This window comes from Schistocerca gregaria, chromosome 6 (genome assembly GCF_023897955.1).
Source record: "Schistocerca gregaria isolate iqSchGreg1 chromosome 6, iqSchGreg1.2, whole genome shotgun sequence".
In the NCBI taxonomy this organism is placed as follows: Eukaryota; Metazoa; Arthropoda; class Insecta; order Orthoptera; family Acrididae; genus Schistocerca; species Schistocerca gregaria.
This window is the reverse complement of record NC_064925.1, coordinates 325,978,791-326,002,491: the sequence shown is the minus strand read 5'-3', so window position 1 is coordinate 326,002,491 and position 23,701 is coordinate 325,978,791. Positions and strand designations below refer to the sequence as shown.

At 43.3% G+C, this 23,701-nt stretch overlaps 1 protein-coding gene across 10 annotated transcripts in view; it reads left to right on the top strand.

The window, feature by feature from the left end:
• LOC126278659 (zinc transporter 6-A-like) overlaps positions 1-23,701 on the top strand; it is a 471,888-nt gene that overhangs the window by 32,147 nt on the left and 416,040 nt on the right. For 8 of the 10 annotated variants that reach the window (XM_049978886.1, XM_049978874.1, XM_049978880.1 and 5 more), the window contains exon 3: positions 8,938-8,980. The exons of the other annotated variants lie outside the window; for them this stretch is intronic. In XM_049978886.1, coding sequence (XP_049834843.1) covers positions 8,938-8,980 — 43 coding nt within the window. The remainder of the gene's footprint in view (positions 1-8,937; positions 8,981-23,701) is intronic. 10 annotated transcript variants of the gene reach the window in all.

The window sequence follows — 23,701 nt, the reverse complement described above, 5'->3', positions numbered from 1 at the left end:
TTTCTTCTGCTGAAGCCTAAATTCTTTCATTGTGTCTGTTGCTCTGGAGGGTCTGGGTTTTGCTAGTAGTGTTGTAAGTCTCCATTTGACAAGAAAGTTTGTTGGGGAGAGCAATTGGTTGTCACTGGTATTGAGGGTTGCTTTATTATTGATAGGTGTTGTTTGCATGCTTTTAGCATCCCTACTACAGCATCTGAGTGTTTTTAGATTTATCATTTCCTGAATCCCACCATCCTCATGCATTAAGCTGAGAGCCATATTGGCAAAGCAGAGATAACTATTTTTCAGTATCACTCTGGTTGCCATAAGCAGCTTTTTGGGAAGACCTTTATGTTCTTCGGTGGTATCTGTTAACTAAAGTTTTGTGCCATGCTCAGTTCTTTTGATGTATTTGCAAAGAGTTTGAATTTTTGAATTTTAAGTGATCTCCAAACGCAAAGACAGTGATATAAGCATTATTCCATCCACTTCATTGCTTCACATGTGTTAGTCTGCATAACTTTGATGAAAATTCAAATGTATTGACTCACTGACCGAGGAGTGACAAAACAGCTGTAATTTTAGGCCATCAATTAAAGCTCTGCTATGAAAGTAAACTGGCTGTCAGCATCTAGTATACAGTGTGTACCTTTGCATTTGCTTCTGAATCCTGTTTCATATATACATACCATTTGGATTTAAGTGGGACTTGGACTGCCCATGTTGACCATTATGAGATCCAGGGAAACACTAAAGGAAGCAAATAATTTCAGGCCATCGTAAAATAATAAATGATGATTCCTTTTACAGAGGGAGCAGATGGGTCTTTCTTCCCCCATGCAGTGTCCGACAGTATGGTATTGACTGGGTCTAAGGATATCCTGATTGCATGGTCTCAGGATATCAAGCTGATCAAATGTGTGTGCTATTTTCTTACAGTCCTGTACCTGATAACTACATTGTTGGTAAAACATACACCATGCCTATGTAGTACAGTGGTGGGGCAAGTGGTGTTGGTATGCAGCCAGTGATCCTTGAGAAAGTTCTGTATACACCTACAAAACATGAATCACATTGAGCATGTAGCACTCGAGAAGAACTACAATTGGTTGGCAGTTGATCCCTGCCACTGAACTTACTGAAATGCCAAAATTTATTTTAATTGAAAGAGGTGTGATGGGCAACTACACTCATGCTCATAAATTAAGGATAATTGCAGAATGTGGTGCCACACAACATGGTGGCACTAATAGCATAGGCTTACGGGGAACACACATGACACAGATCTGTAAGTCCATGGTATTGGTGATAAGTTGAGAAAACTGTCCCGAAACACATGTGCTACAAAACGCCACCTGTTTCCTGCACATGTTCCCCTGACATCAATATGGGATATGATCACCATGCACACATACACAGGCCGCACAACGGGTTGGGATACTCCGGATCAGGTGGTCGAGTTAATATAAGTGAATCTTGTGTACTATAAGCACTCTGTCTACTACATCTTCCAAGAAGAGCTGTAGAATGTGAATAACTTAATGCCTACAGATATTACAGAAAGCACAAAGTGGTTTTGTTCAAGGACAATGCCAAAGACAGAGATAATCTTGTCCCAAGGATTTCTTGAACCTGTCAGTCGGCTAGTATGAGTATTGTTTTGACCTTCATTAGATACTATCTGTTTCAGGGTTAGCACTCCCAAATAATTTAGAGCAGCTTGAATAATCCAGTTGTGGTCTCTGTGTCATGCATGTATTCTCTTTGTATCCTCATAAGTTAAGCAATCACACCAGTGTTATCCATCGGCAACTTAGGTTCTTATTCAGGATACCTGGAAAGAGGTACTGGCAACATACAATGGAAGGTAATAGTAATTTCAATGTATTCTGAATGCATAGCAGCTGAAATTGGTGACAAATAAACAGTAGCCATGTTACTAATTATTAGTTCAAATAAAACCATTGTAAAGTCAATTTAGTTTACTTCTCAAATAACCATAGAAAATGTGATGAGTATGACCTACAGATGTACACTCATGCTCATAATTTAAGGATAATGCTGATACATGGTGAAACAACACTCTGGTGGGCAGTTTGTGGGTTTAAATCACCTTGGGCTATGACCATGGGGTGCATTTCACCTGTGATCGTTGTACGGTGGCACTGGTAGCAGTCCACATACACAGAGGTGTGTTGGTGCATGTCAGAGTATGGTGCAGCGAGTAAGTGTGCAGACATTTTCAGACGTGCTAATCGTGACTGTGTGTTGAAAATGGCTCAAAGAACACACATTGATGACATTATGAGGGGTAGAATACGAGGTCGACTGGAGGCTGGTCAAACAGAGCAAGTCGTAACACAGGCCCACTGTGTGCCACAAAGTGTGATCTCAAGATTATGGCAATGATTCCAGCAGACAGGAAATGTGTCCAGGTGCTACACGACGAGACGTCCACAGTGTACAACACCACAAGAAAAGTGTTATCTCACCATCAGTGCCTGCAGGCGGCCATGGAGTACTGCAGGTAGCCTTGCTCGGGACCTTACCGCTAGGGTTGCCATATGCCACGGATTTCACGGACAGTATGCGATTTTAGGGTAAATGAAAAGGTCCGGGGCGAAAAGGCAAGTCTTTCCGCTCCCGGGATTGGAATGACTCCCCCCCCCCCAAGGGAAGTCTTTCCGCTCCCGGGATTGGAATGACTCCTTACCCTCTCCCTTAAAACCCACATCCTTTCGTCTTTCCCTCTCCTTCCTGAAGAAGCAACCATCGGTTGCGAAAGCTAGTAATTCTGTGTGTGTGTTTTGTTCATGTGCCTGTCTGCCAGCGCTTTCCCGCTTGGTAAGTCTTGGAATCTTTGTTTTTAATATATTTTTAATTATTTCTCCATATATGCTGTTCGTGTAGCATCACTAAAAGAATTTGTCCTTATGTGACACATAAGGACCTACTTAGACATGTAACAACCAGGTGGCTCACCATGTTTCCTGCTATAGAGAGGTTCATCCACATGTTTAAGGCACTTAAGTCTTACTTTCTTTCACTTGATACATGTCCTTCCCTTCTCAAGAAATTCTTTTCTGATTCTGTTGGTGAAATATATCTGCTCTTCTTGTATGCACAAATGAATCCTTTCCAGAGGGCAGTTAGCAGCATTGAGAGGGAAGACATATCAGTGAATGAGGTAAGATTGGAGCTAGAAAATATACTGCAAATTTTAGGAGACAGAAAACAGTGTGTTTTCGTTACGTCTAAAGTTAAAGAATTAATATCTGACCTCACACAATATCAGCACTCTATATTTCTAGGGGAAGTCTCTCTTTTCATTCAAACTGTTATTTATTACTTGATAAAATGTAGTAAGCCCTTGTCTGATATTAAACATTTTGACTGGATTTTGCTAAAGACTGTACCTTCATGGGAAAATGTTGAAAAGACATTCAAGTGGATGCATGAAAACACAAGCTGTAAATTGAATGAGTCCCTTCTCTTTGACCAAGTACTGAAATTAAAGTGTGTTTTGGAGGAGGTCAAAGATGAAAGTTTTGAGACTATGATGTCACATAAGAAATGGGTGTCCTTCATTCATAATTGTATTTCTAGTGAGCAGTATTCAGAGTCGCTGAAAATTGTGGAATTTTATTTCTCCATTCCCAGTCATAACGCCTATGTAGAATTGTGGAATTTTATTTCTCCATTCCCAGTCATAACGCCAATGTAGAGAGAGTCTTTTCCCTCATGAATTCTCAGTGGACAGAAGAAAGGAATAGGTTAACAGTAAAATCAGTTAATGCAATGGAGCAAATACAGTCCAATATGAAATATGTAAGTTGCAGTGAATTTCATAAACTGATTGAGAACCAAATTAAGTTCCTTTCATCTATTCAAGGTTCTCAGAAATACGATTTGTATAAGAAAAGCTCAAATGATGACAATAGAACTTCATGTACTGAATAATGTAATGCATATTCTTATTTTTTGTAATAAATGCTTTCTTAATGAAGCGGTCCTTCCTAAACTCTGGATCATTAATTAAATGCACATTTCCCTTAGCTTGTGGGCATGAGGACTCCTTATTCCTCTTATTTCCTTCGATCGGCTATGGTGACCGTAAGTTTTGTCCTGATTTTGGATTCCGAGATTATGGCAACCTTACTTACCGCAGTCATTGGAACAGTTGTCTCCAGACACTCAGTCTACAGACAACTGAACAGACGTGGTTTATTCGCCCATAGACCTACAAAGTGCATTCCACTGACCCCTGGTCACAGGAGAGCCCGTAAAGCCTGGTGTCAACAACACAGTACATGGTCATTGGAACAATAGACCCAGGTTATGTTCACGAATGAGTCCAGGTATAGTCTGAACAGTGATTCTCACCGGGTTTTCGTCTGGCGTGAACCAGGAACCAGATACCAACCTCTTAATGTCCTTGAAAGGGACCTGTATTGAGGTCATGGTTTGATGGTGTGGGGTGGGATTATGATCGGTACGCGTACACCCTGCATGTCTTTGACAGAGGAACTGTAACAGGTCAGGTGTATCAGGACATCACTTTGTGTCAGTATGTCCGCCTTTTCAGGGGTGCAGTGGGTCCCACCTTCCTCCTGATGGATGATAACATACTACCTCACCGAGCTGCCATCGTGGAGGAGTACCTTGAAACAGAAGATATCAGGCGAATGGAGTGGCCTGCCTGTTGTCCAGACCTAAACCCCATCAAGCACATTAGGGATACTCTCGGTCGACGTATTGTTGCACGTCTTCAAATCCCTACAACAGAGTATGCCAACCCGTTGTGCAGCCTGTGTACATGTGCATGGTGATCATATCCCATATTGATGTCGGGGCAACATTCAGGAAACAGTAGCATTTTGTAGCACATGTGTTTCGGGACAGTTTTCTCAACTTATCACCAATACCGTGGACTTTCTAACAATACCACCACTTGCAAAGTAGGTTAGAAATCAGATTAATAATGTTGCTCACACAACAACAAAGTTAGTGACTGTGGATGGTATCGTCAGAATGGAAATAATGAAGTCACTATAAAAAAAGTCATTAATTTTGGCACTTATCTTGAATGGATTCCCACGTAGATTTCATTGAAGGGGTTATGGCTCATCTTGTTGATTCTAGGGTGATTCCACTTTGACTGCTAGAAGGTCCAGATATGTATTTTAGTAATATCTGAAGACCTAACAAATGTGTTTTTCAGGAAATTCTTAATGATCAAACAATCCCAGATCAGAACAATGGTATGGTAGAAATAATTTTTGACTTGGTGTTCACAATACACATTTTTATTAAACTTCTTGTAAATTCACATATACTTCTTCTTAATTGTCACATCATCAAGAAAACAGTTTTGTACCAATCTTCATATATTTAATTTCCACTTTAACCAAACACAAGACTTGACTGTTCTCTTACAAAACGAAATAACAACTTAACTTCTGCAAAGTGAAACAAAGACTGCTCTGTGTGCATTCGCGCCAAAACGGTTACAAGTAAGTCAAAGATTATGACAGTCTTACAGAAATGAATACACACTAGAACCATATCACTGTAATATGTCGATACATCGGAGTACCTATACATTAATAAAACCAAATGTGAATATTGTCACAAAAATATGTCTGTTACTTCGCAGAAAAGTAGTACAATATTAGTGGTATCGAGAACTGTGCTGGAATGCCGTAATGGTCATGTAAATAAAGAACCATTACAACTTACAGATCTTTGTCGTATGTATTCCCTGTAAGCCTATGCTATTAGTGCCAGTTTTGTATAATGTCACGTTGTGTGGCACCACGTTCTGCAGTTATCCTTAATTTATGGGCATGAGTGTAGTTGCCCATACCTCTTAATTTGATGTTAAACTGCTCTGCCTTTTTCTGAACAGGGAAGATAAAAGTGCATCATGTGTAATCTCTAATCATCAATCTCCAAAGTGTAGATAAGTTATTTATTATAGGTTTCAGCACAAAATGTTTGAAATAATATAGAATATTGTACAACAAACACATCAGCTGATTCCACATTATCTTTATCTCCATATTTGCCAAACTTGATAGTAGCACCAAGATATTTCACTGAAGCTTTTCTAGATCCTGCACACCGACCTTCCTAATGTGGGCTAAATAAACTGTCCCAAGAACTTTATTGTGCCTGGTTAATGTGCTTCCACTGCAAGGACATACATCTTACATTCTGATAAAAACCATTTGTTTTTTTGCATTTGTCACATGGTATTACAGCATTGCTACATCGGGCACCGTGTGTGCTTCAGTTAAGGCTTGGATTACAGGGAGCAGACTTCCATCACTGGAAAAACACGTTTTAGTTCTCTTTGACTGATGACAGTTAAATGGGCCACTGATACTACAGTAATGGGTTACATGTGTACACCACAGTACCTGAACTCCGCAAGAGCACTGATGTTTTGTAATGATGCACTAACAGCAACTGACAGTTTGCATATGATGTTGAGAGCTATGGTTTGAGGAGCTCAGTTCCAGGATGAAGTGCCAACTGACAAATAATTTTAATTAGACTGAAGTCCAGCCATTTGCCCACAGTCCAACCTTATGTTCCCCTTTTCTGCAACCTTGTTGTCTGTCCCAGCATCATACAAACTCCAAACTTACTACCTTATTCTATGTAGAGATGACAAACTACGTCCTTTTGAAGGGAACATATTTTTAAAAAGTCTGTCACACAGCCAACGGCACTCTCTCAGTGTATGAATATACCAACCCGTTTATGGGCCACCTACAGGACTGCTTTACACCTGCACAGAATCAGAAACCCCTCATCTGGTTATCTTTGTGACCATCATGTGGGGACAAGGGCATGCTGTCCTCGTTCCTCCACAACCTTGGCATCATTTCTTCACCCGGTTCAGTTCACTGGGAAACATTCATGAACAAAACCTTCACCTCTCTGATGGAACCATAAAAAACCTTCATCTGCTTCAAATTCATCAACTGTAACCAGTAACTATACTTCTATGGGCTGTCACAGCTCCATGCTGAAATTCCCCTCCTGTACAGACTTGCCTTCTGCAGACAATGTCTGTGCTGTGATACACAGTCACATTTAATATAAAACTTTCTAAGACTTTCAGACACCATCCTCTTCTAAATCTGGCCAATAAGCAGATCTCCCATCCCTGATATTCATAATACTCAACCACAGTAACTAAATCAGTTCCAAAAAGCACCCCCATCCCATAAACTGGAACAGCTGAATAGCATGCTTCACTTGAACTTAAACTACATTTTATTACACCTCGAAATGAGGAATGTCTTCCTCCAAAAACATTTCCATTGTTGTCATGGTCATTGCCCACTACCAACTTATGAAAATATTCTGGGTCATTTTCATGACACTCTTGCTTCCAACTCCTTGCACACAGGCCATGACCATGTGGTGAACCTATATGGAATTGTCTATTGCATGCGTCCAGCACATCCTTTTCCACAAAGTCAGTACAATCTGTGAAAGCAACCATGTCATATACCGACACTTCAGCAGCTACTGCATGGTTTTTATATTGGCAGAGCCATTAACTAAATGTCTACTCGTATAAAACACCATTGCCAAACTGTAACAAAGAACAGGATTGAACTTCCCGTGCTGGAGCATGCTACAGAGCACAACATGGGAAACATCAGTGACTGTTCCACAACCCAAATAGTCTTAATCTTCTCTTCCAACACAAACTCCTGTGAATTATATGGTTAGTGAGAGGACTACTTTCCATACACACCTTTTGGTCCTACAATCCATTGCAAGAATCCTACATCTACCCATACCACTGTTACTACCCAAATTTTCTGCCCCCACCCCCTGTCCCTTGCAGTCAGCACTTACTTGTTACTTGACTCTGGTCCCCTCCCTTCAGTTCAGTTATTTATGTTTGTGTACCTTCATCCAACTCTTTCTCTTACTTTTCTCATGATTTCATGTGCAGTGTGAGGATCTGTCTTGCTGCCTCTTTTGCCCTGATAATTTTGTATTCCTGTTAATAAGAATGAAGCCAGCATTGGATGTAATTTTTCACTGAGTTATTTTTTATTGATGCTACTGTTGTACAATAGATGTCTTCATTGACTGTTTAAAAATGCAAATTCTATGTTTAAAAACTTTTTTGAGGCAAGATGCAAAATGTTAAGTTATGCTGATAGACACATGTTAAAGTGCAAACACTATTCTTGCTTTTGCAACTAATAGTTCATTCTTTGAGGAAGAGAGAGATATGGGTGTTAGAAGGTCAATAAGGAAGGGCAGATCATTCAGGGAAAGTAGTAAGGATTATGTCCCTATTTTGGCTCATCAGGTCCATCCCATGGTACAGTGTTTTCCCCAATGATGACTCTGTGTTCCAAGATGACAGGCCCCCTGTTCACACACCTCACATCATCCAGGACAGTTTTGTAGCAGAAGGATGTATTGTCACGTCTCCCCTGTCCACCAGTCACCAGATCTCTATATTATTGAGCCTTTGTGGTCGATTTTGGAGAGAAGGTGTATGCTCACATCCACCTCTGCCATCATTGCCTGAACGTGCCACTATTTTTCAGGAAGAATGCTATAAGGTTCCCTTGAAAACCATACAGAACTTGTATTTATCCACTTGGAAATGATTAGAAGCTTTTTTGGATGACAGCAGCTTTCCTACAGTGTGTTAGGCATGGTAATGTGTTGTTTTTGTGATGCGTTCATATTTTTGTCCATTCCTTGTATGCCTCTCTCCTCCTCAAAGAAGAAACTATTAGTTCCAAAAGCTGGAATAATATGTATACTTTCATGTGTGTATATTGGTAGTATTTAATATTTTTCTCCTAGAGATAAGTGCTGACCAGAATTTTGTCTTAAAAATACTTTTCTCAAGTGAATTTTTCTTTTGACAATTGTAAAATCTTATTTGTGCTTGTTTTATTTTTCTAGCTTTGTTGGCCTATACTTACACAATGGGATTTAATATACTAAGGTAAGTTTCTTTCCTTCTGTTTCCATTAAATTTTATAGTTAGTGCTTAATTAATGGTCAGTATACATCTTTCTTTGTTAACACAATTTTCTTTTACTATTGGCTTACTATTAAATTAAAGAAACCATTTGAATAAAGTCTCTCTCTCTCTCTCTCTCTCTCTCTCACACACACACACACACACACACACACACACACACACACACACACTTAGGACTTAATGGCTCTCTATGTATTTCTGTGGTAAATAAGAGCCATGCCTTGTTTGCAACTAGTTCTTTTCTGATGGAGGTATATACATTCAATAATTTCTGGAATGTTCTTTACTGTTCCTTCAACTGACAGTCGTGCATCTACTTATAAACGAAGAAATCCCAAAGAGATTCTAAAGGTAAAATATATTGCTTTTTAGATTTAGGATTGGTTGTGATTACTCTGTCTACCATAAGGGAATTGGGTTGATCACAGAGACTTTTAGGATGAGCTCCATTCCTTGCCTTTGCACTGATGCTGGTGAGCCACCACTTCCCATCTGACAGCAACTACTCTTGATGCAACAAGTATACAAAATATACTCCATACCCAAAGCATGCACATATATCGACGTTACTTATCCTCCTATGTAGCAGTTTTGCACTAATTGTCCTAGTGAATGTTATTTATCAAGATTAGAGTAAATTCTCACCTTGTCTTCTCAATAGGGTCAGAATTGTTTGAAACTTGACTAATACTAGAAAAAAAAATTCCAAATGCTGTTATTAGGGATTAGTCTGATAATATGTTGAGTGAGCACCAGATTTTTAAGACTGTGGTTACAGACACATCAGAACGGGGAATTCCTTGGACGCTCAATAGTAATCTGTCATTGTATCTTCAGGATCTGCCTATGAGATATGTGTTCTGTATACTATGCTGAGTTGTACGTGCTTCTCAATACACCAAAGCCTATGAGAAGGGGACCAGGGGAAAATGTTTCTCATCTATTCAGTTTCCCTTAGTGCCCTGTAGGCCCTTCAACAAATGTGCTCAACTGGAAAGAAAATATACAGAACATTCATGATTCTCGTCTTTTGCAGCGGCAGAATGGAAAAGTGGTGGCATTCTACTGGGTACATGTATACACATGAATAAAGGGAAACAACCAAACCGACATAGCAGCCTATGTGTCCTATGAATATGCCAAAATTGAAGAATGAATCATTCCCTTACTGGTTTTGAACACACTATTGAACCAGGTGATGCATCATGGGGGTTATGCATCATGGGTATCATGCATCATTGCATCATGGGAGGACAGGGGGCTGGAATGGGAAACAATGTATTATGGGCTGTAAAACCAACTGTCCATTCATATCATTCCTCCTCTTGATCATGCATGCAGGATGAAGTCCTACTCACCTGTCTCGACATGAGACATAGCTCCCTTTACACACAAATTTTTGCTCCAGTGTGAGGACCCACCCATTTGTATTACCTGTGACACAAACATTTTGGGATGAATTCATGTTGAAATGTTTATGGGTTTCTTTTAACCATGTTTATCTCATAATGATTTTCATAAGGGCAATAAAGACCCCTTGTACCACATGTATCATCATCGTCATCAATGGACACAGAACATGTATAAATGCTGCACTGTGTAAGGGGTTACTCCTTTTGTACTGCTCCACTCCCGGCAGCAGCTGATATGTTGAAAAGTGCTTGCTTCCTCCACTCACCTCATAAATTAACTAACAAAAAATGGTGTTGAAAAAGATAGAGGGAATTATTGAGCAACAGTTAGCTGCAGACAGCACAAGTAATCACTTAACTGCATGTAGAACAGTTCTGTTTATTAAGTGGTCCATATTTACTAATAGAGATTTAATAGGTGAAACTTATTGGCCTAACAAACAGTGAACAATAAGTAGGATTCTTTGCAATATTTTAATAAACTGCATCGTGAGTGGCAATTATTTCACATATAAATGTATGCTTATTCAGTACTTTGTGGCTTCACAACTGAATAGTTACTTTTTAAGTTAGAACATTTAATGTTCAAAGGGAAGTTCAGTTAAGAAATATAATACAACAGATTCACTGACCATAACTTGCCTTCAGGAGGCAAAATGTGTAATACTATCGATAGACATGTGTAAAAGAGACACAATACCTAGCTTTCAGAATGAATAATTCCTTCCTTGTGGCGGCAAGATGGATAGGTTGTGCAGGGTTAAAAAATTAAATGGCGGTCTCTCAGGATGTGAAAGACCCATCTATAGGGAGAAATACAGGTGTTTCTCTCTCATCCTGGAACCTAAATGATCTGACCTTTCTTTTTTAACACTACCTGACCTACTGCTCTTGCTTCCCCAAAGGAGGTATTTTTAGTACCAAAAACTAGGTAGTGTGTCAGCTATACTTTCGTGTGTGTCTGTCAACAGTATTAGACCATTTGCGTCCTGAAAGATAAGACTGATCAGTGAATCTCATAATTTATTAATTATTATTGTTGTTGTTGTTGTTGTTTTTGTGGTTATGGTCTTCAGTCCACAGACTGGTTTGATGCAGCTCTTCATGCTACTCTATCCTCTGCAAGTTTCTTCATCTCCCAGTACCTACTGCAACCTACATCCTTCTGATTCTGCGCTGTGTGTTCACGATTTTTACCCTCGACGCTGCCCTCCAATACTAAATTAGTGTTCACTTGATACCTTAGAACGTGTCCTACCAACTGATCGCTTCTTCTAGTCAAGTTGTGCCACAAACTTCTCTTCTCCCAAATCCTATTCAATACCTCCTCATTAGTTATATGATCTACCCAACTAATTTTCAGCATTCTTCTGTAGCACCACATTTTGAAAGCTTCTATTCTCTTCTTGTCCAAAATAATAATCGTCCATGTTCCACTTCCATACATGGCTACACTCCATACAAATATTTTCAAAAACGACTTCCTGACACCTAAATCTATACTTGATGTTAACAAATTTCTCTTCTTCAGAAACACTTTCCTTGCCATTGCCAGTCTACGTTTTATATCCTCTCTATTCCGACCATGATCAGTTATTTTTCTCCTCAAATATGAAAACTCATCTACTACTTTGAGTTTCTCATTTCCTAATGTAATTCCCTCAGTATTTACTATCCTTGTTTTGCTTTTGTTGATGTTCAACTTCTTTCAAGACACTATCCATTCCATTCAACTGCTCTTCCAGGTCCTTTGCTGTCTCTGACAAAATTATAATGTCATCGGCAAACCTCAAAGTTCTTCTCCATGGATTTTAATTCCTACTCCGAGTATTTCTTTGGTTTTCTTTATGGCTTGTTCAATATATAGATTGAATAACATCGGGGATAGGCTACAACCCTATCTTACTCCCTTCCCTACCACTGCTTCCCTTTCATGCCCCTCGACTCTTATAACTGCCATTTGGTTTCTGTACAGATTGTAAATAGCCTTTCGCTCCCTGTAATAGACCCCTGCCACCTCCACAATTTAAAAGAGAGTATTCCAGTCAACATTGTCAAATGCTTTCTCTAAGTCTACAAATGCTAGAAAGGTAGGTTTCCCTTTCCTTACCCCCCTGTGGGTTCGGGGGTAAGAATAGGCCCACGGTATTCCTGCCTGTCGCAAGAGGCGACTAAAAGGAGTCTCAAACGTTTCGGCCTTCTGTGATGGTCCCCTACCGGGTTTGACCTCCATCTTCTAAATTCTTCCGAAGAGCGAGCTGATTGGGGAAGGGCGCCTTACAAGGTGCAATGTGTCCATCGCTCATTACCATCTCTAGCTTGGTTGGTCGTCGTCGCATAGCTGTTCCGCCCACTCACCATCTCTAGGGCGTGGCTTTGTTCTTGGGTGCGGTTTTTGCAGTCTGCTCTGCTGTGTCGCTTTATGCGCCAATGACGATCATGGACTACATTTCACCTGAAATCCAGCACGGTAGCCAGTCCGTTGTGGTGGGGCCGCCATGTACCCTGTCGGTTGTAGCCCCCTGACAACACAGGGATCGCTCTACTGATGCCTGCGCCGTTAACTCCCCGCGTATGCCAAGGAGTAGATGCCTGTCTCCTTGGGGCATCGGGACTCCCGGCAATGGCCATCCCGCCAGGTGGTCGTTGCTGAGGCTGGGTGGCGCCCGTGGGGAGGGCCCTTGGTCGGAGTAGGTGGCATCAGGGCGGATGACCCGCGATGAAGTGTGGTACATCATCTCTTGCTGGCGGCCAGCCGCCAGCAGTCTCTAAGCGTTCTCGGCCTCAATACAACGCTCAGGCATATGATCCACAATCGTTCCCCTCCCTGGCCACGCCATGGGAGGAACGAAAGGCTACGGTTGGCAGCGAACCTTATTCACCTCGCTATTTAGTCTGTACACGAGTCGATGGGGAATCGTTTATGGCGACCAAGCCTCAGTTTTTTGTCGAGCACTTGGAGGACAAGTTTGGGGAGGTGGAGGGCTTGTCCAAAATGCGCTCTGGGGCAGTATTGATCAAAACGGCATCCTCTGCACAGTCACGGCGATTACTCGCTTGTGACAAGTTGGGGGATGTTTCCGTCACGATCACACCCCATAAGAGTCTCAACATGGTCCAGGGCATTATATTCCATAGGGACCTACTCTTGCAGTCGGACGACGAGCTACGCGCCAATTTAGAACGGCGGGGTGTTCACTTCGTCCGGCGCGTCCATCGGGGTCCGAGGGATAATCAGGTAGCCACCGGTGCCTTCATCTTGGCCTTCGAGGGTGACGTCCTACCCGAAAAGGTCAAGGTGATGGTCTACCGGTGTGATGTGAAGCCCTATATCCCTCCCCCGATGAGGTGTTTCAAATGCTGGAAGTTCGGCCACATGTCATCTCGGTGTACTTCCAGCATGACATGCAGAGATTGTGGACGCCCTTCACATCCTAATACTGCATGTGCGCCGCCTCCCATCTGTGTGAACTGCGGCGAACACCATTCCCCTTGCTCGCCAGACTGCAAGGTTCTACTGAAAGAACGAAGGATCATGGAATATAAGGCCCTGGACCGCATGACCTATACTGAGGCTAAGCGGAAATACGAGAGGCTACATCCTGTGGCTCTGACCAACTCCTATGCCACCGCTGCCAAAACAGTAGTTTTGTCATCTGCTGCACCGATTCCACTGAACACTCTGAGCCGGAATACTACACCTGCCCCCTTGATGGTGGGGGGCACTTCCCCATCTGTTGCTCCTGCACCACCTACCTCAGGAGCAACGACCCCCCAACCATCGGGGACACAAGTCCCCAACTCTAAGCCGGAGAAGCGTCCGACTTCTTCGGCGACTCTCTCTCGCAAGGGATCCCTCGGGTCCCTCCCTTCCCAGGTTTCCACCTCTGGGAAGGGTGACGTCAGCCAATGGCTGAAAAGCAGGCCAGCGGCTGGTCGCAGGGCTTCCCGCTCCTCCTCCGTCCCGGAGACTGACTCGGTGGAGCCCTCCCAGCCAGTAAAGCCCAAGGAGCAGAGAGAGAAGACGAAGAAGAAGAAGGCCTCTAAGGCCAAGGAACGCGCGGTGGCATCCACCCCACCGCTCCATACAGGCTCTGCGTCTGGGGATGAGGTGGAGATCCTGGCGTCCGCTGAGGACCTGGATCTCGCCATACCCTCAGACGCCAAGGACGCCGATTGTACTGGTCCTCGATCGGTGGCAGTAGGTGACCCAGTGACGTGATCTGCCTCCTCGGTCCCTTCACGCCTATTTCGCCCATGGACAAAGTGATTCTCCAGTGGAACTGCAGCGGTTTTTTCCACCACCTTGCTGAGCTCCGCCAACTCGTCAGCAGTCACCCTTTCTTCTGCATTGCCCTCCAGGAAACGTGGTTTCCGGCAATGCGGACCCCTGCCCTACGAGGGTATCGGGGTTATTATAAGAACCGGGCAGCTTATGAGAGGGTGTCTGGTGGAGTCTGCGTCTACGTCCTTAACTCTATCTACAGCGAGTGTATGCCTCTTCATACACCCTTAGAGGCTGTCACTGTAAGGATGTGGACGCCTCAGCCTATTACTGTCTGCAGTTTGTACCTTCCGCCGGATGGTGATGTCTCTCGTCATGTGTTGGCTGCATTGATAGGACAACTGCCGCCTCCCTTTGTGTTGCTGGGCGACTTTAACGCCCATAACCCCTTGTGGGGTAGCGCCGCGATTACTGGCCGGGGTAGAGATGTCGAGACTCTTCTGTCACAGCTTGACCTCTGCCTTTTAAACACGGGAGAGGCGACCCACTTTAGTGCGGTCCATGGCTCGTTTTCAGCCATTGACCTTTCTATTTGCAGCCCCGGACTTTCACCATCCATCCACTGGAGGGTCCATGACGACTTATGTGGTAGTGACCATTTCCCCATCTTTCTGTCACTGCCACAGCGTCACTCTTCTGAACGCCCCTCCAGATGGGCTCTGAATAAGGCTGATTGGGACTTATTTACATCTGTCGCAGTGATCGCACCTCCTTCCACTGATCCGATTGATGCGGTGGTTCAGTCGGTCACCACCAGCATCGTTTCTGCGGCGGCATCTGCGATTCCCTGTACATCCGGGTCACCTCGGCGGAGGACTGTGCCGTGGTGGTCGCCCGAGATCGCAGAGGCGATTCGAGATCGCCGGCGGGCTCTTCAGCGCCATAAGCGGCACCCGTCGTTGGAGACCCTCATTGCTTTTAAACAGTTCCGCGCCCGAGCCCAACGCCTTATTCGCCAACGGAAGCAGGAGTGCTGGGAAAGTTATGTTTCCACCATTGGCGTCGGTACCTCTGCATCGCAGGTTTGGGCCAAGATTCGGCGACTCCAAGGCTATCGGCCACCTGTCTCTGTCCCTGGGCTTTCGCTGAATGGAGCAGTGTGCACCGACTCCGACACGATTGCGGACCGGTTAGCAGAGCATTTTGCTCAGTGTTCCGCGTCAACGAACTACCCGTTGGCCTTCCACTCCCGGAAAGAGCGGTTGGAAAGTCGGAGGCTTTCCTTTCACACGCGCCACGCGGAGTCGTACAATGCTCCTTTCAGCGAATGGGAATTCCAGAGCGCACTTTCTGCTTGCCCTGATACGGCTCCTGGACCAGACCGCATTCACAGCCAGATGCTGAAACACCTCTCAGTGCCTTGCCAGCGACGCCTCCTAGATCTTTTCAATCGAGTCTGGGTCGAGGGTGTTTTCCCGTCTCAATGGCGGGAAAGCATAGTCCTCCCCGTATTGAAACCTGGCAAGAACCCGCTGGAGGTGGACAGCTATCGCCCCATAAGCCTCACCAACGTTCCTTGCAAGTTGCTGGAACGTATGGTGAGCCGGAGGTTGAGTTGGCTCCTCGAGTCTCGGGGCCTTCTGGCTCCGTCTCAGGGTGGGTTCCGTAAAGGCCGCTCTGCCGCCGATAATCTGGTCTCCCTGGAGTCTGCCATCCGTACAGCCTTTGCGCGCCGCCAACATCTGGTTGCCGTCTTCTTCGACATGCGGAAGGCATACGATACGACTTGGCGCCATCACATCCTGGCCACACTTCATGGGTGGGGCCTTAGGGGCCCGCTCCCGATTTTTATTCAGAATTTTCTTTCGTATCGTTCCTTCCACGTGCAAGTAGCTGCGTCGCATAGTTCCTCCCGGGTCCAGGAGAACGGGGTCCCACAGGGGTCTGTCCTCAGTGTGTCCCTGTTTTTAATTGCCATCAATGGGCTCGTTGAGGCGGTGGGGTCGTCCGTCGCGGCTTCTTTATATGCGGACGACTTCTGCCTATATTACAGCTCCAGTGGCATCGCCGCTGCTGAACGGCAGCTGCAAGGTGCCATCCGCAAGGCGCAGTCATGGGCTGTAGCGCATGGCTTCCAGTTTTCGCCCGCGAAGACCTGCGTTATGCATTTCTGCCGGCGTCGCACGGTTCACCCTGAGCCGCGCCTTTACCTTGACGGTGAACCTCTTGCTGTGGTCGCGACGCATCGGTTCTTGGGACTGGTGTTCGATACCCGGTTGACTTGGCTGCCCCATATTAGGCAGCTGAAGCAAACATGCTGGCGGCACTTAAACGCTCTCCGTTGCTTAAGCCACACCAGGTGGGGTGCCGACCGGTCCACCCTCCTCCACCTATATCAAGCGCTGATCCAGTCCCGCCTTGATTATGGGTGTGTGGCGTACGGTTCTGCCTCGCCTTCAGCATTGCGATTGCTGGATCCCATACACCACTGCGGGATCCGCCTCGCCACGGGAGCGTTCCGGACAAGCCCCGTCGACAGCATACTTGTGGAGGCTGGTGTCCCTCCATTGCGGTTCCGGCGTGACCGCCTTCTGGCCGCCTATGCCGCGCACGTTTATAGCATGCCAGGGCATCCAAACTACCGTCTCCTGTTCCCGCGCTCGATCGTCCATGTTCCAGACAGGCGGCCCCGGTCAGGGTGTCCCATTGCGGTTCGCCTCCGGGACCTTCTCCGTGGCCTTGACTTTTTTCCTCTGCCGCCTGTTTTCCGGGCCAATCTCCGTCTGCCCCCGTGGAGTGTGCCCCGACCGTGCCTTCGGCTCGACTTGGCACAGGGTCCGAAGGTCTCAGTGCCTCCGGAGGCCCTCCGCCGCCGCTTTCTTTCCATCCTGGCCGAGTTTCCGAACGCGGCGGTGGCCTACACCGACGGTTCGGTGGTCTCTGGCCACACTGGTTACGCTCTCACTCTACGGGATTATTGTGAGCAACGGTCATTGGCAGCTGGCTCCAGTGTATACACTGCCGAGTTGGTTGCCATCTATCGTGCCCTAGAGTTTCTCCGCTCCCGCTCAGGTGAGTCCTTTGTCATCTGTAGTGACTCCCTGAGTGGTTTACGAGCTCTTGACCAGTGTTTCCCTCGTTCCCGTCTGGTGATGGCCATCCAGGAGTCCCTCCATACTCTCGTCCGTTGCGGCCGCTCTGTCACCTTTGTTTGGTCCCCGGGTCACGTCGGCATCCCGGGTAACGAGCGGGTTGACGAACTGGCGAAACAGGCGGTCAGTTCCCCGGCCATGGAGATCGGTCTTTTAGAGAGTGACGTCCGATCCGTATTGCGGCAGAAGGTCCTTGCTGCTTGGCGTGATGAGTGGCGCACCCTGCCCTCTCCCAACAAACTTCGGGCAGTCAAGGAGACAACCAGTGTGTGGCGCTCCTCCATGCGGGGGTCTCACAAGGACGCTGTCGTCCTCTGCCGGCTCCGCATAGGACATACCCGGCTCACGCACGCGTATCTCTTGTGCCGTGACGATCCGCCTCTCTGTCGCTGCGGATTGGCCCTGACCGTGGTACACGTCTTACTAGACTGCCCACTTTTAACTGCCCTCAGGCAGACGTTCGCGCTGCCTGATACACTCCCTGCTCTTTTAACCGATGACTCTACTATGGCTGACTTAGTTCTCCGTTTTATTCGAGCAGGGGGTTTTTATCATTCAATATGAGAGTCCCTTTTTATTTTTTTTTGTGTCGACTGTGGCTTTTGGCCTGGGGTTTTAGTTTGTGTTGTTTTAATGTGTCCCTTGGTTGTTGGCCTTTCCAGTTTTATTTTCATGGTCGGCCAATGACCGTTGCACTCTGTGTGTCTTTTAATCTCTTTTCTCTGGTCTTCGTCTATGTCTTTCTTGTACTGTGTCGTCCCTTGTCGTCTCCGTTATGTGTTTATTGCTTGTTGGACTTTTCTTCGTGTGTTATTATGGTCGTGGAACAAGGGACCGATGACCTAAGTAGTCTGGTCCCTTTAACCCCCACAAACCAACCAACCAACCCTTTCCTTAATTTGTCTTTTAAGATAAGTCATAGGATCAGTATTGCCTCACGTGTTCAGACATTTCCACAGAATCCAAAATGATCTTCCCTGAGGTCGGCTTCTGCCAGTTTTTCCATTCATCTGTAAAGCATTCATGTTAGTATTTTGCAGCTATGACAGTTTGGTAATTTTCACATCTGTCAACGCCTACTTTCTTTGGTAGTGGAATTATTATATTTTTCTTGAGGTCTGAGAGTATTTCACCTGTCTCATACATCTCTGACACTGAATGACAGTTTTGTCAGGGCTGGCTCTCCCAAGGCTATCAGTAGTTCTGATGGAATGTTGTCTACTCTCAGGGCCTTGTTTTAACTTAGGTCTTTCAGTGCTCTGTCAAACTCTTCATGCAGTATCATATTTCCCATTACATCTTCATCTACGTCCTCTTTCATTTCCATAATATTGTCCTCAAGTACATCACCCTTGTATAGACCTTCTATATACTCCTTCCATCTTTGTGCTTTCCCTTCTTTGCTTAGAACTGAGTTTCCATCTGAGTCATTGATACTCATAAAAGTGGTTCTCTTTTCGCCAAAGGTCTCTTTAATTTTCCTGTAGGCAGTATCTATCTTACCCCTAGTAATATATACCTGTACATCCTTACATTTGTCCTCTAGCAACCCTGCTTAGCTATTTTGCACTTCCCGCCAATGTCATTTTTGAGGCTTTGTATTCCTTTTTGCCTGCTTCATTTATTGCATTTTTATATTTTCTCCTTTCATCAATTAAATTAAATATTTCTTCTGTTACCCAAGGATTTCTACCAGCCCTCATCATTTTACCTACTTGATCCTCTGCTGCCTCCACTATTTCATCTCTCAAAGCTACTCATTCTTCTTCTACTATATTTCTTTCCTCCGTTCTTGTCTATTGTTCCCTAATGCTCTTTCTGAAACTTTCTACTACCTCTGGTTTAGTCACTTTATCCAGGTCCCATCTCCTTAAATTCCAACCTTTTTGCAGTTTCTTCAGTTTTAATCTACAGTTCATAACCAATAGATTGTGGTCAGAGTCCACATCTTCCCCTGGAAACGTCTTACAATTTAAAACCTGGTTCCTAAATCTCTGTCTTGCTATTATATAATCTCAGAAACGTTCCAGTGACTCCAGGTCTCTTCCATGTACACAACCATCTTTCATGATTTTTGAAACAAGTGTTAGCTATGATGAAGTTATGCTCTGTGCAAAATTCTATATTCTATCAGGTGGCTTCCTCTTTCATTCCTTCCATATTCACCTGCTACTTTTCCTTCTTTTCCTCTTCCTGCTGTCGAATTCCAGTCAGCAATAACAATTAAATTTCCATCTCCCTTCACTATCTGAATAATTTCTTTTATCTCATCATACATTTCATTAAGCTCTTCGTCATCCGTGAAGCAACTTGCATATAAACTTGCACTACTGTGGTAGGCATGGGCTTTGTGTCTATTTTGGCTACAATAATGCTTCCACTCTGCTGATCATAGTGGCTTACTCACAATCCTATTTTTTTATTCATTATTAAACCTACTCCTGCGTTACCCCTATTTGATTTTGTATTTATAACCCTGTGTTCACCTGACCAGAAGTCTTGTTCCTCCTGCCATCGAACTTCACTAATTCCCACTATAGCTAACTTTAACCTATCCAATTCCCTATTTTAATTTTCAGACCTACCTACCTGATTAAGGGATCTGATCTTCCACACTCCTTTCTCCTGATAATGACGTCATCCTGAGTAGTCCCCGCATGGAGGTTCAAATGGGGGTCTATTTTACCTTTGAATATTTTGCTGAAGGGGACACCATCATCATTTAACCATACAGTAAAGCTGCATGCCCTTGGGAAAAATTATGGCTGTAGTTTCCGCTTGCTTTCAGCCATTCACAGTACGAGCACAGTAAGGCCATTTTGCTCAATGTTACAAGGCCAGATCAGTCAGTCATCCCGACTGTTGTTCCAGCAACTACTGAATAGGCTACTGCCCCTCTTCAGGAACCACACATTTGTCTGGCCTCTGGCCTCTCAACAGATACCCCTCTGTTGTGGTTTCAACTACGGTATGGCTATCTGTATCGTTGAGGCACACAAGCCTCCCCATCAATGGCAAGGTCCATGATTCAGGGTTCATGGGTTATTAATGTTCTGTATTTTTTAACGTCTATTTTTATATACATTAAAAAATCTTTGAAACATTCTATGAATTCACTCTGCAGTTACATATTTTCCCTTGCAAGCCACTGTATAGTGTTGTCATGAAAGTTATTTAATATAAGGTAATGAGAGAAACTGTACTGTAGGGACAATACAGTTTTCAATCTAATAAACTATCTTTTAGGGTTTCTTTTGGCATTGATTCCAGTAACTTTAAGAAATTATTTGCAATATCAATGTAATTATTCCTGCTAATGTGATAAGTTGTAATCTGTTACACGGAAGGAGGTGGGGATTATTTGGCATTTCTTTCTACCTCTGTTAGAAAACTTAGTTGGGAACACATCGTTTATGAGAAGAGTGTTCACTGGACAATGAAGCATCCATATTACTTTTTTATTTTCAAACAAATAAATTTACTTCAGTTAATAATGTGTTGGTTTGGTAAATGGCCTAGCACATTTAATGGGACTCAGTGGCTGTTGTACATGACTAACAGATTTTCGTCTTGGGCCCTGCTGCTTCTCCTCTGTGACTCTTATATCTGAGATGAAGGGCAGTAACTGTAGTTCATTAGAAACAACAGTATCATTAAAAAATATTCAGTATTTTCTATACATCAGAACAGTTAAAGAGCATACTGAGTGAAATATGTGAAGTATACACAGTTTACAAGCAAGATTTCCCACAGTTATAGGAAGGTAGCAACTTGCGTACGGGTTTTGTTGTGTAAGAAAAAGAACACTCATATATTTGTTTGAGTACTATAAATTAGTAGAAAGATGCATGATTTTCAAAAAGCACTTTTCATGAGTATGGAAAGGGTTGTAAAACCTCATAATATTTCCACCCAGTATTGGGGGATATTAGTTTGCAGTAGATGAAAAAACATGTGTGACAAAGCTTCACCTATAATTAGTTACCATTGCATTTGTGTAGAGAGGCCAATTGTACAGTTGAAAAACATTTTTCCATTGCAGGGGAAGAAAGATTAATGTGGAAGAAATACAGTAATGTGTCTGGTGAGGGGGACAATGAATCTACATGGGGAAATGCAAAAGCAAGAAAACTAATGAAATTGGCTTTTCTGCTTGGAAAATGCTGCTACTCCATTAATAGTTGGAATAGTAGAGAAGGAATGAATCAGAAAGTCTTTGTAGTGGAGGAACAGGTTGGGAATACAGTGATTTTATTCAAATGGCTTTGACATCAGAAGAATTGTGAGAAATGACATTGGAAATGACTAGACTCAATAAGTTCAAATTGTCTACATTCTCAGTTAGAGATACTTAAGGTAGGTTCACTTATTCTCAGAAGGTGATAGTTCGAAAGAGATGTTTCCAGTATGTGGTATTTTGTGCCGTGAATACCACCAAAGGTCCCATAGCACTGTGCATGCATGTTTGTAGAAAGATGCATGATTTTCAAAAAGCACTTTTCTTGAGTATGGAAAGAGTTGTAAAACCTCTTAATATTTCCACAAAATGTTGGAGGATCTTAAGTTTGCAGCAGATGAGAAAACAAGTTTGACAATGTTTCACTTGTTGCTGATGATGAATAATCAATTAATTATTTAATTGAAACATTTCAGGACAAATATGTTTTGTTCCCTACAAAGGTGAATGTTTGATTGAAGATGTTCATGTGATAGTATGTATTTCCTGCAGTTTACCCAGCCTCTTATAATTACAGTTAGTTGTTACATACTTCAAAATCCCTTGCTGTCACCCTGTTTTGTGTGAAATTGCATGAAAATAATGTCCATTAGTTGTGGCGTTAGAATAAATTGCTGTAGCTATATGTACATGAATTGTGATAAAGTTTGACAGGTACCCTAACTTTTTGTGTTTGACTAATAACTCATGGTTGATACTGTTGATAAGTCATATTCAGTGCAGCAGCAGATTTATGAAATGTGCCGTTTTGCTCATTTACGATCGAAGAAACGAAACTCCAAAAACAGTAGTTCAATTTAAAGGTTTTGTCCAAAGAACGGAGTACTTTCTAATAGTTTTTCACAAACCTTTCTGTGGTATATAAAGAGTATACTTCATTGACTGTTGTTTTCTACTAGGTGTTACATGTTCTAGTCACTTGGTGGACACTAATGAAATATTTTATGAAATTATGCACGTAGTTATGTCTGTCTGATCCTTAAGTTAATGACTACTGCTGTATAACATACGAACATCAAACAAATAGTATGCAGCTTTAAGCAATATTATCATATTAAAGATTACTGCAGTTGTGTTAATGATGTCTTTATAAATACAGATTACATGGAATAAGCTATGGGAATGTGTCAAGTTTTATTCAATGAGTACTATAAGCGAGAGAATAAAAGTCATTATTATTTGTTTGCAGTAACATTGAACTCAAAAAAAAAAAATAATTTACAGGTAACAGAAATAATATTCTCATTTTTTAATCTTCACATAAGAAACATAGGAAAATCATTTTAATGAAACTGTGCTCTCTCACACCTGTTTTTCTGTTTGTGGATTATTGTTTCAAAAGTAATACAACACAGACATTTAAATGAGCCAAAATCAGTGGTTTACATGAAATAGCTATGTTTGATAAACTAACAACAATAATAAAGGAGACGAGGGGGGGGGGGGGGGGGGGGGGGGGGAACAGAAAATAAACATGAAGTCTATTCCTGTGATTCTTCCATGTTTTCCTCATTTTCTAAATCGTTAACAGCAAACAGCATTGAGTTCTTGATATAAAGTGTGATACCTGTGAGGTTTAAGACCCTTATTACATAAATCTATAAGATCTTTTTTCTCTTTTTTACTTATGCAGACAGGACTGTCACATGCTGGGCA